The sequence below is a fragment of the Triticum urartu genome, chromosome 5 (genome assembly GCF_003073215.2).
Source record: "Triticum urartu cultivar G1812 chromosome 5, Tu2.1, whole genome shotgun sequence".
NCBI lineage: Eukaryota > Viridiplantae > Streptophyta > Magnoliopsida > Poales > Poaceae > Triticum > Triticum urartu.
In genome coordinates this window covers 237,917,740-237,931,989 of record NC_053026.1, presented here as the reverse complement: position 1 = coordinate 237,931,989, position 14,250 = coordinate 237,917,740, and the positions used below count along the sequence as shown (strand labels likewise).

Genomic DNA, 14,250 nt, shown 5'->3' with positions numbered 1-14,250 from the left:
GGCGTAGCAAAAGAAAAACTTGCCACGAAAACTTGTGCAACGAACCGAGAGCGAGACTTCACGGTTGACCATCCGTTGACACCTCATAGTAACACAACCCTGCTTTGGGAAGTGTCATCTACTTAAAAAGATGCAAGTAGAATAAGGAAAGCGATATGATTTGTCATATTAGAGCAACATCTATATCATATTGACCGTCGCTAGCATATGCAAAAATGCTCAGGCCTTGAAACTTGTCATGACAACAGTACACAGAGGCTACAACAGGGAACAGGCTACAGGAGATCATCGACTGATGATGGATAACTACAAATAGACAGACATTCATCATGAGAATGAAATTACATTTCTCAAACAGATGTTCTCGGGACAGACAGAGGCGGGATTTCTACAGGCAAGTGAATCATCATCAAAAAAAAAGGAAGAGCTATCACTGTACAAATTTCAAAAGCAGGTTCGGCCTTCGCTCTCCATCAGAAACCCGGATCATCTTTAAATGATGCCCTGGGCAGTAGAAGAGTCATTTCCAATTTCACAAGAACCCTTTCCAAACACCTCTTCTATCACATTGTTTGTCGAAAGAAATTCGTCTTTCTCCCATACGCTACTGAAACCAATATCCCATGTTTTCGGGTCGCAATGGCCACCAAAGTATCCATGATCTGCAACGCTACCAAAGCCAACATCCCGGTAGTGGTCTCCAGCAATATCAGTGGGTGTGCCATCCATGGTACAAACATGCGGAACCTCAAATGATGTGCATGAGTCGTCTTGAGCATCTGTGTCAAAAATGGTTGCCTCCTGGTTATTGTCCACAAGGGACACCATGACATTCCCCTCCACGCAGCAATTTTCTTGCCTGTGACCACAACAGTCAAACTCATCCTCCTCACCAGACTCTTCATGCATATTTCCCTGGAGGGGAACTTGATTGCATGCACCATCATCTTGATCAGTAAGAGACTCGAGCAGCAAATCCTCACCAGCCCTTTCTGTCACAGCAAATTCATCATCATCTCTTCCCTCCCATTCATCATTATCACTGTCAACATTCATTGGATCCAACCTATTCTGCTCAGCCCTCTTCCTCAACATGAAGACATTGAAATAGTAGCTCACTAACTCTTTGTTAGTCTTCAATGGGAAGGCAAGCAGAAGTTCATCCCAGAAGTTCCTTCCAAGAGAGGCAGGGTTTAATGATACCACATCCTGGAACAAATGCTCTTCATCTTCAGTCCATTTCAAGGCCACCTCCTCTCCCATGTCAAAGAATCCTAACTCTTTGAAGGTGTTCAGACCAAGGGCAGTCATTAGTCTTTCTCTTGCTTCCTTCACATGCTTCCTCACGCACGCAATCGAACCTTCATCAACACAACTGCAATCTGTCTTAAAGCAAACGGGTTTCAGCACTGAAGGTAACTCAACAGAACCAGGCATTGGAATGACAGAGTTCCTAATCCACTTGTCACTCTCGGCTTCCTTTATATCACATATGTGAGAAGATGATGACACATCAGCATTACCATCAACTGAGCTCCTACAATTACCAGATGCACACTCTGGCAACTCAGCCTGATAATTTGGCCCAATTGGAACAGTTTTCCTTGTAGGGCAAAGGCTAACAGACGAGTAAATGTCTTCCCTTTGACAATAACTTGCAGATCGCAGGTAATCTTCAACATAAGTTTGGGCTAGTGAAAAATTAACAGGTGGATCTACACCTTCATCCTCACTTTCCTCACTACCATATGCTGGCAGATCGGAGATTCTCTCCCATGTCCTGTATGATCCATACTCTGGAACATTTATGTCAGCATCTGCTGCATTATCTTTCTCAGATACAGCTGAAATGGAGAAAATATGAGCCCAATCAGCACTTTGGTTTTATAGAAACACATGGCAGTAATGGACATCCACACGCAACAGGGAAATTAAACCTCTACACAAAGATGGCCAAAATACCCGCCATACTATCTCAATCATGCATAACAAGGTCACGTAGGGGTGATGGGTAGATTTAATAGAACCCTTTGGGGAAACTAGTCCTCATGACGGGAAGTGTCAAGTGTATGGAAGCAAAGTGTAAAGTGTAGAAAAGCGAAGTATCAAAAGTTTTTGTAAATGACAGAGTAAGAACTTCCATAAAAGGTTGCGAATTAACATGTCTTACTTTGCTCTTCCTGCTTCATCCGTTTGCAGTCCAACATGTCTGTGAAACCACTAGAGGCAGGTCTCTTATGATGATCGACTGTCACTTCTTTAACAGCACTGGCAGTATTAACTAGACAAGCTGTGGTATTCCATTCTGAAATTCCAAAATTAGGACCAACTCTTCATCAGATTGGTCAGTTTACATTCATTTGACAAACTTTAATTGCACACAACCTAGCACAAGAATCTAGGCATGCTTGTACAAGGCGAAGGGAAATGGCAGTCGTTACCTGTTGCAATATGGTATTTCTCAGGAAGGAAGTTTGAGCGCCCATCATCGGTTCCCCTCAGATTGCCACACGCAAGCTGCTCGGAGTGGTGCCTCACATAAACCTCACTATTTTCTTGATGCAACATAATGCTCCTGAGGAAGAGAACTCTTCCATTAGATAACAAAATGATGGCAAATAGATACAATTATATTGCACCGGGTGATCACTGCACAGGACTAGAACGATAGCTACACATCTTGAAGAGGAAACGTATTGTGTTACTTATACAAATTGCAAATGAACATCCAAGTTGAACACTACCGCCAACCACACTGATGTACAAACCTTCAAGTGCACATCACCAAACTAGGGTGCACAAATCGATTGCATCTCATGTTTTCAACCAAGTGCATAACATTGTTTCCGCACATGCAACGTTCTCCCACTAAACTATAGAAGGTGCAACACATGTAGAAGTTTATTCAATTATATTTGTATGGGCAAACACAGGCAGTATACACGGCCGTGATCTCCCTATGAGAATTTGGAAGCAAGCTCCACGCGACATCCATGGACCATGGATCAATCGGTCAATTCAAATCAGGTTTGGCTACCCTATTAAAGTCAAAATCAAATTCACCGCATGAAAAATAAGTCAAAATTAAATTCGCCGCATGAAAAATAAGTCAAATTAAATTAAGGTCCCGATGAATCCAAGCCAGGTCGATTTTAGATCTATCTTTCTCGAATATAAGAAATCAAAAATCAAGAAAGGGGAGGGGTACTTACTGGCGATGAGGGGTCGACGGAGGGTTGGACGGGAGGGAAACGACGAAACCCTAGCAAACAAATCGCGCAAATTCGATGAAAAGAACCGCAATAATAGGATCTCAGAGCCACCAATCAACCACAGACCAGCCTCCCCTGGAGAAATTCCGCCTCAATCGAGCCAATCGGTACCCGATTTCAGCGCCTCGAAACCCTAATCTCGCGAACACACAGAATCAACGATACGGGGCGAAATCGGCACCGATAGAGAGGCCTCGGCGAGGGAGGACCGGATCTGGTGTCGAATTGAGGATTCGGGGAGGAGAGTTAGATGAATCGAGATCAGATCGAGGGGTGAGGAGGGGAAAGAGGGGAAATTTGAGGGAAAAGAGTTTGGTCCACGGCCCGTGTCCTTTTTGGTATTATTTATGGGAAAGACCGGCGAATACAATAAAGTAAAGAAATTATTGGTACGAGAGTTTTTGGGCTCTCGGTTCGGGCCACAGAAATAGACGAGACCCAAACTATCGGTAAGGCCCGTTCTTTCTGCTTTTCTATTTGAGCCATACACCGCCAGGGCTATCGGTAAGGCCCGGACCTTCTCCTAGTCCGCGCTGTTAGCGGAAAATCCTATACGCCGCTCGCTGCGTCGTATTGTCGACGCTTCGCACAGGGGGTGCGCGAGCGAACGACGCAGTGGGCCGGCCCAACTTCTAGCGATGCTTTTTTCTTCTTCTTTTCGTTTTTATTGTTTCTGTTTCTTATTTCTTTTCTTATTTTTTTTCTATTTGTTTTCTTTCTTTGGTTTGTTATTTCATTTTCTTTTTATTTTCTCCTCTTTTTCAAAAATATTCAAATTTTGTTTGTATTTCCATAAAATGTTCAGTTTTCAAAAGAAATGTTCTCAAAATTCAAAAATTGTTCTCGTAACACAAAAAAGTTCAAAACTTTTGAAATTCATATAATGGACCAGATTTCAATTTTTTTGTTCACCTTTCCAAAAAACGTTCGCGCTTCCAAATTTGTTCAGGATTTTTCAAATTTGTTCTCCATTTTAAAATTTGTTCTCAATATTCAAAAAATGATCGTGCTTTAAGAAATTGTTTGCGCTTCCAAATTTGTTCTCTATTTCAAAATTTGTTCCCAAGATTAAAAAAATAATGCTTTAAAAAATTGTCCGCGCTTCCAAATTTGTTCTCCGTTTCAAAATTTGTTCTCAAGAATCAAAAAATGTTTGTGCATTAAAAATGTTCATGTTCAAATTTTGTTCCTGATTTCAAAATTTTGTTCTCTAAATTCAAAAAAATATTCAAGAATTTAAATCACAATTTTGAAAAATGTTCTCGTTTTCAATTTTGTTCCTTTCTTCACAACTGTTTGAGGTTCCCAAAAGATGTTCGTGTTTTCAAAAAAAATCCAGTTTTCAAATTTTGTACACAATTTCAAAAAAAATATTCTTTTGTAATAAATACTCGCAAATTCAAAAAAGTATGCGCTTTTAGAAGTACTTAATTTATGAAAAATGTGCGGTTATAAAATTTCTTTCAGCTTCTGAAAAAATGTTCCCATATTCAGAAAAGTACTTAGTTTTGTGAACTGATATTTTAAGCTTTTGAAAAGTACTTAGTTTTGTGAAGTGATATTTTAAGTTTTGTCGCTACTGTTAGTTTCTTTTAGGTTTGCGCTGCCAATTTAGCATTAAAACTAGCTAGGCATAGTGGCTAGCTCGGCGCATATATCAATTGGATGACACGGGTTCGATTCCCACCCGATGCAATCCTTTTTGCGAATTTTTACCTCACGAACGTCGCGCTCCCGCGAGATGGGCCGGCCCAGGTGAGCAACTCATGTGCGAAGTGTCGACTTCTTGCCGCAACAAGCGGCGTATAGGAGGTCCCGCTGTTAGCGTCGATTAAGGATGTTGGCGCTTGCAGAGACGCGCAGCGGGCCGCCTCATTTGTTCTTTTTTCTTTCTGTTAGAAACTGCAAATAAGGTAGGCAGCTGGAAGCTGACTACTTCGTCGGCCTACTGTAAATGCCACGCTGAATCTGACACTTGGCGACACTCTTTTTTTGACTGCCGTATGGCCCGGTGTGTATGGGCTTTAGGAGACGAGGAGGTGCTAGAACATGTAATCTCCAATAGAACAGAGGATGCGCCTTTATGGATGTTCGACGCAATGAATGAAAATGATCTTGCAAATGTTTTGATCACCGTGTGGGTGATTTGTGGGCGCGGAGACGAGCTATTCATGACAACGAATTTGAGAGTCCTTTCTCAACTATGTGTTTTATTACGAGGTACCTACAGGATCTGGAGATTGCTCAAGGGAGGAAAAAGCTTACCACCAATATTGTTTCTAGTGCTCGGTGATAACCCACAAGTATAGGGAATCGCAACAGTTTTCGAGGATAGAGTATTCAACCCAAATTTATTGATTCGACACAAGGGGAGTCAAAAAATATTCTCAAGTATTAGCAGATGAGTTGTCAATTCAACCATACCTAGAAACTTAATATCTGCAGCAAGGTATTTAGTAGCAAAGTAATATGATAGCAGTGGTAACGATAGCAAAAGTAACGGTAGCAAAAGTGATATTTTTGGGTTTTATAGTGATTGCAACAGTAGCAGCGAAAAAGTAAATAAGCGAAGAACAATATATGAAAAGCTCGTAGGCAATGGATCGATGATGGAGAATTATGCCGGATGCGATCGATCATGTAACAGTCATAACCTAGGGTGACACAGAACTAGCTCAAGTTCATCAATGTAATGTAGGCATGTATTCCGAATATAGTCATACGTGCTTACAGAAAAGAACTTGCATGGCATATTTTGTCCTACCCTCCCGTGGCAGCGGGGTCCTATTGAAAACTAAGGGATACTAAGCCTCATTTTAATAGAGTACCGGACCAAAGCATTAACACATAATGAATACATGAACTCCTCAAACTACGGTCATCACCGGGAATGGTCCCGATTATTGTCACTTCGAGGTTGTCGGATCATAACACATAGTAAGTGACTATAGACTTGCAAGATAGAATCAAGAACTCTCATATATTGATGAAAACATAATAGGTTCGGATCTGAAATCATGGCACTCGGGCCCTAGTGACAAGCATTAAGCATAGCAAAGTCATAGCAACATCAATCTCAGAACATAATGGATACTAGGGATCAAACCCTAACAAAACTAACTTGATTACATGATAAATCTCATCCAACCCATCACCGTCCAACAAGTCTACGATGGAATTACTCATGCACGGCAGTGAGCATTATGAAATTGGTGATGGAGGAAGGTTGATGATGGCGATGGCGACGAATTCCCCTCTTCGGAGACCCGAACGGACTCCAGATCAGCCCTCCCGAGAGAGTTTAGGGCTTAGCGGCGGCTCCGTGTCATAAAACACGATGAATCCTTCTCTCTGATATTTGTTCTCCCCGAAAGTGAATATATGGAGTCAAGGTTGAGGTCGGTGGAGCGTCAGGGGGGCCACGAGGCAGGGGGCGCGCCCAGGGGGGCAGGCGCGCCCCCACCCTCGTGGACAGGTGGAGGCCCCCCTGACGTGGATTCTTCTTCCAGTATTTTTTATATATTCCAAAATAATTCTCCGTTGATTTTCAGGTCATTCCGAGAACTTTTATTTCTGCACAAAAATAACACCATGGCAATTCTGCTGAAAACAGCGTCAGTCCGGGTTAGTTCCATTCAAATCATACAAGTTAGAGTCCAAAACAAGGGCAAAAGTGTTTGGAAAAGTAGATACGACGGAGACGTATCAACTCCCCCAAGCTTAAACCTTTGCTTGTCCTCAAGCAATTCAGTTGATAAACTGAAAGTGATAAAGAAAAACTTTTACAAACTTTGTTTGCTCTTGTTGTTGTAAATATGTAAAGCCAGCATTCAAGTTTTCAGCAAAGATTATGAACTAACCATATTCACAATAACACTTAGGTCTCATATTTACTCACATCAATGGCATAATCAACTAGCGAGCAATAATAATAAATCTCGGATGACAACACTTTCTCAAAACAATCATGATATGATATAACAAGATGGTATCTCGCTAGCCCTTTCCGAGACCGCAAAATATAAATGCAGAGCACCTTTAAAGATCAAGGACTGACTAGACATTGTAATTCATGGTAAAAGAGATCCAGTCAAGTTATACTCAATGTAAACTAACAGTAACGAATGCAAATGACAGCGATGCTCTCCAACTGGTGATTTTTAATAAGAGGATGATGACTCAACATAAAAGTAAATGGATAGGCCCTTCGCAGAGGGATGGAGGGATTTGTAGAGGTGCAAGAGCTCAGTTTTGAAATAGATATGAACAATATTTTGAGCGGTATACTTTCATTGTCAACATAACAACCGAGAGATCTCGATATCTTCCATGCTACACACATTATAGGCGGTTCCCAAACATAATGGTAAAGTTTATACTCCCCCTCCACCAACAAGCATCAATCCCTCAAAACAACGAGTGCCTCCAACTAACAAGAGTCCTAGGGGAGTTTTGTTTGCAGTTATTTTGATTTGATTTGCATAAAGCATGGGACTGGGCATCCCTGTGACCAACCCTTTTCTTGTGAGTGGGGAGCGGAGTCCACTCCTCTTGAGAATAACCCACCTAACATGGAAGATACAGACAACCCTAGTTAATACATGAGCTATTCGAGTATACAAAACAGAATGTTTATTTGAAGGTTTAGAGTTTGGCACATACAAATTTACTTGGAATGGCAGGTAGATACCGTATATAGGTAGGTATGGTGAACTCATATGGAATAAATTTGGGGTTTATGGAATTGGATGCACAAGCAGCATTCCCACTTAGTACAAGTGAAGGCTAGAAAAAGACTGGAAAGCGACCAGCTAGAGAGCGACAACATTCATGAACATGCATTAAAATTAATCAACACCGAATGCAAGCATGAGTAGGATATAATGCACCATGAAAATAAATATCATAGAGGCTATGTTGATTTTGTTTCAACTACATGCGTGAACATGTGCCAAGTCAAGCCACTCGAATCGTTCAAAAGAGGATACCACCCTATCATACCACATCACAACCATTTTAATAGCATGTTGGAACGCAATGTAAACCATTATAAGCTCCTAGCTAATTAAGTATGGCATAAGCAACTATAATCTCTAATTGTCATTGCAAACATGTTTATTCATAGTAGGATGAATCAGGAACGATGAACTGATCATATTTACAAAAACAAGAGAGGTCGAGTTCATACCAGCTTTTCTCATCGCAATAAGTTCATCATATAATCATCATTATTGCCTTTCACTTGCACGACCGAACGATGTGGATAATAATAATAATAGTGCACGTGCATTGGACTAAGCTGGAATCTGCAAGCATTCAATTCAAGAGAGAAGACAAGGTAATATGGGCTCTTTGTTGGATCAACAATAATGCATATAAGAGCCACTCAACATTTTCATCATGGTCTTCTCCTCTCGACCCCCAAAGAAAAGAGACAAAACTATTTACACGGGAAAGCTCCCAACAAGCAAAAGAAGAACATGAAATCTTTTGGGGTTTTCTTTTTAATTACTACCACTACAGGCATGGAAAGTAAACTAGCTAAAAAGCTACTACTAATTTTTTTCTTAAGGTTTATCAAACACACAAGAAGAAAGCGTAAAAAGGGAAAATAAACAAGCATGGATGATACAATGAAAAAGTATGAGCACCGACAACTAGCATGAGTGTGTGAACATAAATGTAATGTCAGTGAGAAATACATACTCCCCCAAGCTTAGGCTTTTGGCCTAAGTTGGTCTATGGCCACGGCTGGCCTGGCGGATATCCAAAGTTGTAGCTGGGGTCGTACTGAGATGCAGCGGCAATTGCCTGATGAGTTGTAGCTTGGAGGCGAGCTGTCTCCGCCCTCCTCTCATACTCGGTCGCCTCCTCCCTGGTTATAACATATCTCCCCCTTGCCTAAAAGTCAAAGAAAGTAGGAGCAGGGAGAGCGACGTGATAGGTGCGTCGTCTGTCAAAGATTAGTCGGTACTGGAGGAACTGATCGTTCCTCTCAACAAACTGATGACGAACCATAGCATCATAATCTAGATAAAAAGGGGGCAACTCAATATCATCTCCATGTATGGGTATCTCAAGAAAGTTAGCTATACGAGTTGCATAAATTACACCAAAGAAATCTCCATGAATACGATTATTATGCAACCTACGTGCAACTATAGCCCCCAAGTTGTATTATTTATCTCCTAAAACAGCGCTCCTGAGAACGCTAAGATCAGGTACACACATGTGACATGCTTCATCTTTATCATTTATGCACCTTCCTATGAAGAGAGCAAAATAATGTATAGCAGGAAAATGAATGCTCCCTATGGTAGCTTGTGTTACATCTCTAGATTCCCCCACAGTTATACTAGCAAGAAAATCTCTAAATTCAGATTTGTGAGGTTCACTAACATCACCCCACTGAGGGAGTTTACAAGGAGTGTTAAAATCTTATAAGTCCATGGTATAAGATTTATCATAAAGATCAAACAGGACAATTTGAGAATTGCGTGATGATGAGAATTTAAACCATCTCATAAATGAATCAGTTAAATAGAGGTATTGACGACACTTATCTGCCTCGAAGCTCTCCAGATCAGCATTACACACATGTGCATCAAATTCCTCTTTAATTCCTGCTTGGATCATGAAGTCCTTTGACGGCCATTCGCAAGGTCGTACTTGAGCATCTCTTGGTGGTTCCTCGTCCGCATTGCGTATTGCGGGCCTGGGTCCTTACTTCCTTGAAGAACCACCTTGGTACATTTTCCTAAACATATTCTTCCTCTGAAAAATTTCTGAAATTTTTAGTAACTTCAAAATAAAAGTGAACCAAACTCAAAAAAAAATGATAGCAACTACTCCTACAAGTGCCTAGAGGCAATATCATGCATCAAAACTACTTTTGACCACATAAATTTGACATGCAAGCTCAAGAACAGGGTCACCTAAGAAACAAAAATGTGCAATAAATAAAGCACTAGAACAAAAACTAATTGGACCATTGGAGGAGTCACATACCAAAGAACAATCCCCCAAAGCAGTTTTATGAATGGAGCTTTGAGCTAGGAGATCGAAAATAGTAGCAAGATGAGCTTGGACTCGGGTTTGAGCTGATTGGTGATTTTTGTGGGAGGAAGAAAGAGTGTGTGGTAGCTGGAATAAGTGGAGGGATCCACCATGGGCCCACGAGGCAGGGGGCGCGCCCAGGGGGTGGGCGTGCCCTGGACCCTCGTGGCTAGGTGTTACTCCCCCTGCTGTGTTCTTAGTGCCAGATATTCTCAAATATTCCAGAAAAAATCATATTTAAATTTCAGGGCATTTGGAGAACTTTTATTTTCAGGGTTTTTTATTGCATGGATAATTCGGGAAACAGACATAAAAATACTATTTTTGCTTTATTTAATATAAATAACAGAAAGTAAAAAGAGGGTACAAAGAGTTGTGTTTTCTAACTTCATCCATCTCATGCTCATCAAAAGGAATCCACTAACAAGGTTGATCAGGTCTTGTTAACAAACTCATTTCGAGTAACATGAAACCGGAGAAATTTCGAATAACACTATGTTGCCTCAACGGGGATATGCACATCCCCAATAATAAGAATATCATATTTCTTCTTGACAATAGGAAGAGGAAATTCAAAACCTCCAATAGTAATTGTTGAAATTTTTCCAATAGAATTGATACTGTGGACTTGAGGTTGTTTCCTCGGAAAGTGTACCGTATGCTCATTACCATTGACATGAAAAGTGACATTGCCTTTGGTGCAATCAATAACAGCCCCTGCAGTATTCAAAAAGGGTCTTCCAAGAATAATAGACATACTATCATCCTCGGGAATATCAAGAATAACAAAGTCCGTCAAAATAGTAATGTTTGCAACCACAACAGACACATCCTCACAAATACCGACAGGTATAGCAGTTGATTTGTCAGCCATTTGCAAAGATATTTCAGTAGGTGTCAACTTATTCAAATCAAGTCTACTATATAAAGAGAGAGGCATAACACTAACACCGGCTCCAAGATCACATAAAGCAGTTTTAACATAGTTTCTTTAAATGGAGCATGGTATAGTTGGTACTCCTGGATCTCCAAGTTTCTTTGGTATTCCACCCTTAAAAGTATAATTAGCAAGCATGGTGGAAATTTCAGCTTCCGGTATCTTTCTTTTATTAGTAACAATATCCTTCATATACTTAGCATAAGGATTCATTTTAAGCATATCAGTCAAACGCATACGCAAAAAGATAGGTCTAATCATTTCAGCAAAGCGCTCAAAATCCTCATCATCCTTTTTCTTGGATGGTTTAGGAGGAAAAGGCATGGGTTTTTGGTTCTCTTTCTTTACCGTGCTTCCTAGCAACAAAATCTATCTTATCATAACGTTGATTCTTCGATTGTGGGTTATCAAGATCAACATCAGGTTCAATCTCTACATCATTATTATTTCTAGGTTGAGCATCAACATAAACATCATCATTAACATTATCACTAGGTTCATGTTCATTACCAGATTGTGTTTCAGCATCGGAAATAGAAATATCATTGGGATTCTCAGGTTTGTCAATAACAGGTTCACTAGAAGCATGCAAAGTCCTATCATTTTTCTTTCTATTCATTTTAGAAGGACTTGGTACATCTACATTAGCTCTCTGAGAATCTTGCTCAATTCTCTTAGGGTGGCCTTCAGGATACAAAGGTTCCTAAGTCACTTTACCTCCTCTAGTTGCAACTCTAACAACAAAGTCATTATTCTTACTATTCAATTCATTGAGCAAATCATTCTAAGCTTTAAGCACTTGTTCTACTTGAGTGGTAACCATAGAAGCATGTTTACTAATAAGTTTAAGTTCACCTTTAACATTAGCCATATGATCACTCAAGTGTTCAATGATGTAAGCATTGTGTTTCAATTGTCTACCAACATAAGCATTAAAATTTTCTTGTTTAACAATAAAATTATCAAACTCATCTAAGCATTGGCTAGCAGACTTATTATGAGGAATATCACCTTCATCAAATCTATAGAGAGAATTTACCTTTACTACCTGTGTCGGGTTATCAAGACCGTGTGTTTTTTCAATAGGCGGTAAATTAAGACCATGTATTTCTTCAACGGGAGGTAAATTCTTAACATCCTCAGCTTTAATACCTTTTTCTTTCATAGATTTCTTTGCCTCTTGCATATCTTCAGGACTGAGAAATAGAATACCCCTTTTCTTCGGTGTTGGCTTAGGAGTTGGTTCAGGAAGTGTCCAATTATTTCCATTAGTCAACATATTATTAAATAGAATTTTAGCTTGATCAACTATTCTTTCCCTGAAAACACAACCAACACTACTATCTAGGTGATCTGTGGAAGCATCGGTTAGTCCATTATAAAAGATATCAAGTATTTCATTTTTCTTGAGAGGATGATCAGGCAAAGCATTAAGTAATTGAAGAAGCCTCCCCCAAGCTTGTGGGAGACTTTATTCTTCAACTTGCACAAAATTATATATTTCCCTTAAAGCATCTTGTTTCTTATGAGCAAGAAAATATTTAGTAGAGAAGTAATAAATCATATCCTGGGGACTACGCAGACAACCAGGATCAAGAGAATTAAACCATATCTTAGCATCACCCTTTAATGAGAACGGAAATAATTTAAGGATATAATAGTAGCGAGTTTTCTCATCATTAGTAAACAGGGTAGCTATATCATTTAATTTAGTAAGATGTGCCACAACAGTTTCAGATTCATAGCCATAGAAAGGATCAGATTCAACCAAAGTAATTTACTCAGGATCAATAGAGAAATCATAATCCTTATCAGTAATAAAGATAGGTGAAGTAGCATAAGCAGGATCATATTTCATTCTAGCATTCAGAGATTTTTGTTTCAGCTTAGCTAATAGTTTCTTAAGATCACTCCTATCATTGCAGGCAAGAAAGTCTCTAGCAGTTTCTTCATCCATAACATAACCCTCGGGAACAACCGACAATTCATATCTAGGGGGAGAATCTTCATCATCACTTTCATCAATATTATTAGTTTCAATAATTTCATTCTCTCTAGCCCTAGCAAGTTGTTCATCAAGAAATTCACCAAGTGGCACAGTAGTATCAAGCATAGAAGTAGTTTCATCATAAGTATCATGCATAGCAAAAGTGGCATCATCAATAACATGTGACATATCAGAATTAATAGCAGAAGCAGGTTTAGGTGTCACAAGTTTACTCAAAACAGAAGGTGAATCAAGTGCAGAGCTAGATGGCAGTTCCTTACCTCCCCTCGTAGTTGAGGGAAAAATCTTGGTTCTTTGATCTTTCAAGTTCTTCATAGCGATCAGCAGATATAAATCTCAAGTGACTCGAAGAATAGAGCAATGCTCCCCGGCGCTAGAAAATAGTCTTGATAACCCACCAGTATACGGGATCGCAATAGTTTCCGAGGGTAGAGTATTCAACCCAAATTTATTGATTTGACACAAGGAGAGCCAAAGAATATTCTCAAGTATTAGCAGCTGAGTTGTCAATTCAACCACACCTGGAAACTTAATATCTGCAGCAAGGTATTTAGTAGCAAAGTAATATGATAGTAGTGGTAATGATAGCAAAAGTAATGGTAGAAAAAGCAATATTTTTGGGTTTTATAGTGATTGTAACAATAGCAGCGGAAAAGTAAATAAGTGAAGAACAATATATGAAAAGCTCGTAGGCAATGGATCGGTGATGGAGAATTATGCCGGATGCGATCGATCATGTAACAATCATAACCTAGGGTGACACAGAACTAGCTCTAGTTTATCAATGTAATGTAGGCATGTATTCCGAATATAGTCATACGTGCTTATAGAAAAGAACTTGCATGACATCTTTTGTCCTACCATCCCGTGGCAGCGGGGTCCTATTGGAAACTAAGGGATATTAAGGCCTCCTTTTAATAGAGTACTGGACCAAAGCATTAACACATAGTGAATACATGAACTCCTCAAACTACGGT

The 14,250-nt window shown here is 39.8% G+C and overlaps 1 protein-coding gene across 1 annotated transcript; it reads right to left on the bottom strand.

Annotated features, from left to right (window-relative positions):
* Positions 1–208: 208 nt before the first annotated feature.
* On the bottom strand, positions 209–3,621 carry LOC125508481. Its single transcript, XM_048673205.1, has 4 exons — positions 3,213–3,621; positions 2,442–2,575; positions 2,171–2,305; positions 209–1,844 (listed from the first exon to the last, which is right to left on the bottom strand). The coding sequence occupies exons 2-4, from the start codon at positions 2,566–2,568 to the stop codon at positions 493–495; spliced, it is 1,614 nt and encodes a 537-aa protein (XP_048529162.1). The 5' UTR covers positions 2,569–2,575; positions 3,213–3,621; the 3' UTR covers positions 209–492.
* Between the last annotated feature and the right edge of the window lie 10,629 nt (positions 3,622–14,250).

What these genes read in the sequence shown, in the direction of transcription:
- LOC125508481 (XM_048673205.1), bottom strand. Translation starts at nt 2,568, where the DNA reads ATGTTGCATCAAGAAAATAGTGAGGTTTATGTGAGGCACCACTCCGAG. An exon ending in GAAATACCATATTGCAACAG is followed by an intron (nt 2,306 to 2,441) that starts GTAACGACTGCC and finishes TTGGAATTTCAG; the next exon opens with AATGGAATACCACAGCTTGT. An exon ending in GATGAAGCAGGAAGAGCAAA is followed by an intron (nt 1,845 to 2,170) that starts GTAAGACATGTT and finishes TCTCCATTTCAG; the next exon opens with CTGTATCTGAGAAAGATAAT.